Below are 3,591 nucleotides of genomic sequence, written 5' to 3'. Positions count from 1 at the left end.
TTGGTGGACTTAAACCACCAGCACTTTCATTAGATTCACTATTATCATCAACATTTTCATCATCTGTATCAACTATCGGCAACCATTATGCCTTTTGAACTCCATCCAATAATGGATTTCCCCTCTCTTCTATCCAATGAGATAATGGATCTTCTTGAAATATATTGTCAAGATTTATCGGATCAAAATTTGCTTCTATTTTTTCCTGACTCTTCCTTAATTTATCTCAATTTCATGTTGTAATGTGTGAAGACAAGCTTATGCAATTTTTTGTACTTCAATCTATTTCTTATCTTTGTGTGGATATAGCTAAATGTACTCCAATTCCTCTCACAGTTTGTCGCAGAGGTTGTTTGACTGACAACTTTCATGGCCAAACGTTGAAGTTCAGGAGCGCATGAACCATGGTATTTCCACCATTGAGCTTTTTAAAGAAGAAAAAAAAAGAAAATTATTGGTTATATTAAAAATTAAAGTTTATTTATAAAAGTTATAAAAAAAACTTGTATTTTACCTGCATCCATCTTAGACCAAGATTTTTGAGCTATAGGCATACCAAATGTTTCACTCTTTTCTCTAAAAAGTGTTAGCTAGGTAATATAACAAAGCATATCAATACATAACCAATTTTTTCAATAAATAATTTATCATATGAAAATATAATATTCATTACTTACTTGGTTTAGAGATTTGATTTAATCATCCATGTTTCTTTCTAGCTTCGTGATTACATTTTTTGTTCCATTAAATGTTTCTTTATACACAGCTATTCCATGTTCGATTCCATATTGAAATTGTAGATTAAGAAAATAACCTAGAAATAAAAATCAATTATTGAGGATATGCTATTTCACATTTAAATTTCATGACCAAATTAAAATTATAAAATATATTGACATACCAGCAGAATGAAGGTCAGAGTGCATGAATTTCCAACGCTTGTCAATGATATCATTATATTTGGAATGATAACGAAAATTTTGTTGAATGGCTTGTTTTGCTCGATCAATGGCTTCATATATGAAACCCATTGTTGGTTTCTCGTCACCATTAACTAGTTTCAAGACTTTTACAATTGGCTCAAATACTTTCAATATGTCATTAGCCTTACTCCAAAAGTCCCTACTCATAACGAATTTTCTTGCTTCATATCCCGGTCCTTTATTTTCTTTACCATACTTTGTTTTTCTAAATTCTTCAGAACTGAACATGTTTTCAAGACCTTGCTTTTGTCTTACAATTGCTTGAAGTTATAGAAATTGTGTTGCAAATCGGGTAACACCAGGACGAACAATATTTCTACCACCAGCATATTTTTTCATGAGACTCACAATATACGTGTGGTTATAGATGAATGTTGTCACCATTTTTGCTTCACTTAATAAATTGTGTATGCTTTTCCTTTTTCCTATATCCTCTAAGCAAAGATCTAAACAATGAGCTGCACAAGAAGACCAATATAAATGTGGCCTCTTCTCCATTAGCTTTTGACCAGCTGCTTTTAATGCGGCTTCATTGTCTGTTACTACTTGAACTACACAATCTCCACCCACTTCTTCCACAACTTTATCCAACAATTGAAATTAGTAGTCAGTGTTTCTACTATCAACATTAGAAGCATCGACAGACTTCCAAAAAATAGTACCCTTATGACAATATACCAAGAAATTCATAATATAAGTATGGTTGATACTGTCTGTCCAACCATCACACATTATTGTTGCTCCTCTTTCTTGCCAAATTTTTTTCATACCATTTATCCACTCCAACATTTCCTTATATTCAGCTTCCAAATAAACATTTGAGATTTCATAAGGAGTTGGGCATTTGGCTTTTCCCACCTCAGAAGCAGTATAAATCAAATTATGAAACCAAGGAGAGTTAGATAAATTCATTGGAAAACGCTTGTAAATTATAAATTTACTTACAACCTCTCCAAGTCTTTTTCTCCAAGTCTTCAAAAAGCCTTTACCAGCTCTTGGTTGCTTCATACTTTTGCTCCTAACAAGATCAATATTAGTAGATCTCAAAGAAAAAGATATATCTTCTAGCCTTTCACCTCCACTAACACTTGCACGAGAGCTTCCACCATGTTCAAATACATTTTTAGAAGCTCTTGTTTCTCTTCTGAATTGCTGCATATTTTCCCATTCTCGATGTGATCTAAGGCTTTCTTGTGTTGCATATCTTAATTGATCATCAACAAGAGTATTCACATCTTCATCTTTATCTTCATCATCTCCTCTTAATCGTTCTTCAAATTCTTCTTTCCTTCTCTTAGAATCATTTCTCTTCGCTTTAGAATCATGTAAAAGTTTCATCATATTTTCTCTAACCATAGTCGTTACTCTACCACAAGCCGCAACCTGTCCTTTCATGTGTGCTATATGTTGCTTCAATCTTGTAATGCAACCTTTTATTACTATATTACAAAGTTTGCAGCGAACATTGTTGCGACTTCCGGGTTCTAGAGTTCCAAAATACATCCAATATCATCACTTGGAGCACCATCCAAACCTTTTGTAGGAAATTGTTCTCGTGGAGGCATTATTCAGTAATACCTATTAATTGAATATATAAATAATTAGTTATAAATATAAAATTTAAATAAAATACACTACCTTTAAAATTTAATTATTTGATTTAAATAAATAAAAAGTTTTTGTCAAAAAGATTAAATATTTATCTTTAAAAAAGACACAAAAATTATAAATTCTTTAAAAAAATTAAAATTATTAAATACATCATTTTCTTACAAATTTAATTAATTAACTAACATAAATAAAAATTGTTGTTCAAAAATATAAAATAGTTTTTAAACACTAGCATAATTAAATAAATGTAAAATTAGATTAATTATCCTTACATCACAAAATTATTTATTTTACTTTGATTTATTTTTTACCCACCAAATTTTTAACCTAAAATTTATTTTCCCTCTACAAACTCCCTCCCAAAATTTTAGCTAGTTAAGTGAAAAAAAAACATTTTATATTTTATTCATATGCCACTCAGCCACTGCAAGAAACGTGGCTTTACCATTATCACATAATCCACTTCCAAGTGCATAAGTGAATCACATGTTCAAGTGCATGAGTGATAAATGGCGGTGAAGAACAGTAATATTGCAGTGAAGAAGAACAACAACCCAGTTGCTAAAAACAAGTCACAACAAGCTAATAAATGGCGGTGAAGAACAATAACATTACGGTGAAGAAGAACAACAACACAGTTACTAAAAACAAGTTATTTAACTTCAAAGATGTAAAATCATTCTCCAAATCTCTCTACATTTCTAAAAACATTACAATACTTCTGCAATAATGAGTGAAATGAGGCAGAAAATTACATACCCAACACTGCCAGCAGTATGAATGAAGCTGGAAAGGAGAGGAAGAAACTTGCATCAGATTCAAACACCCAGCGAAATAGAGAGAAATTCTGATTAAGTATTGAAAATCAATGAAGCAAAAGCAAGTTAAATACAAGTTTTACATGTATTTGGAATCTCAGAGCAGTAGAGAAGAGACATAAAGTGAAGGTAAACTCTAAATTGATCATAAGATTCTTATTCTAATGTCTGAACTCTGA

At 31.1% G+C, this 3,591-nt stretch overlaps 1 protein-coding gene across 1 annotated transcript; it reads right to left on the bottom strand.

The window, feature by feature from the left end:
* Positions 1-1,250: 1,250 nt before the first annotated feature.
* Positions 1,251-2,378, bottom strand: LOC131655917 (uncharacterized). The gene is made up of 2 exons (XM_058925718.1): positions 1,646-2,378; positions 1,251-1,564 (listed from the first exon to the last, which is right to left on the bottom strand). Exons 1-2 carry the CDS (start codon positions 2,376-2,378, stop codon positions 1,251-1,253), a joined length of 1,047 nt encoding a protein of 348 aa, XP_058781701.1.
* Positions 2,379-3,591: the final 1,213 nt, after the last annotated feature.

Source organism: Vicia villosa, linkage group LG1, assembly GCF_029867415.1.
Source record: "Vicia villosa cultivar HV-30 ecotype Madison, WI linkage group LG1, Vvil1.0, whole genome shotgun sequence".
Classification (NCBI taxonomy): domain Eukaryota; kingdom Viridiplantae; phylum Streptophyta; class Magnoliopsida; order Fabales; family Fabaceae; genus Vicia; species Vicia villosa.
Note: the sequence above shows the minus strand (reverse complement) of the source record. Positions and strands in the feature narration are given on the sequence as shown.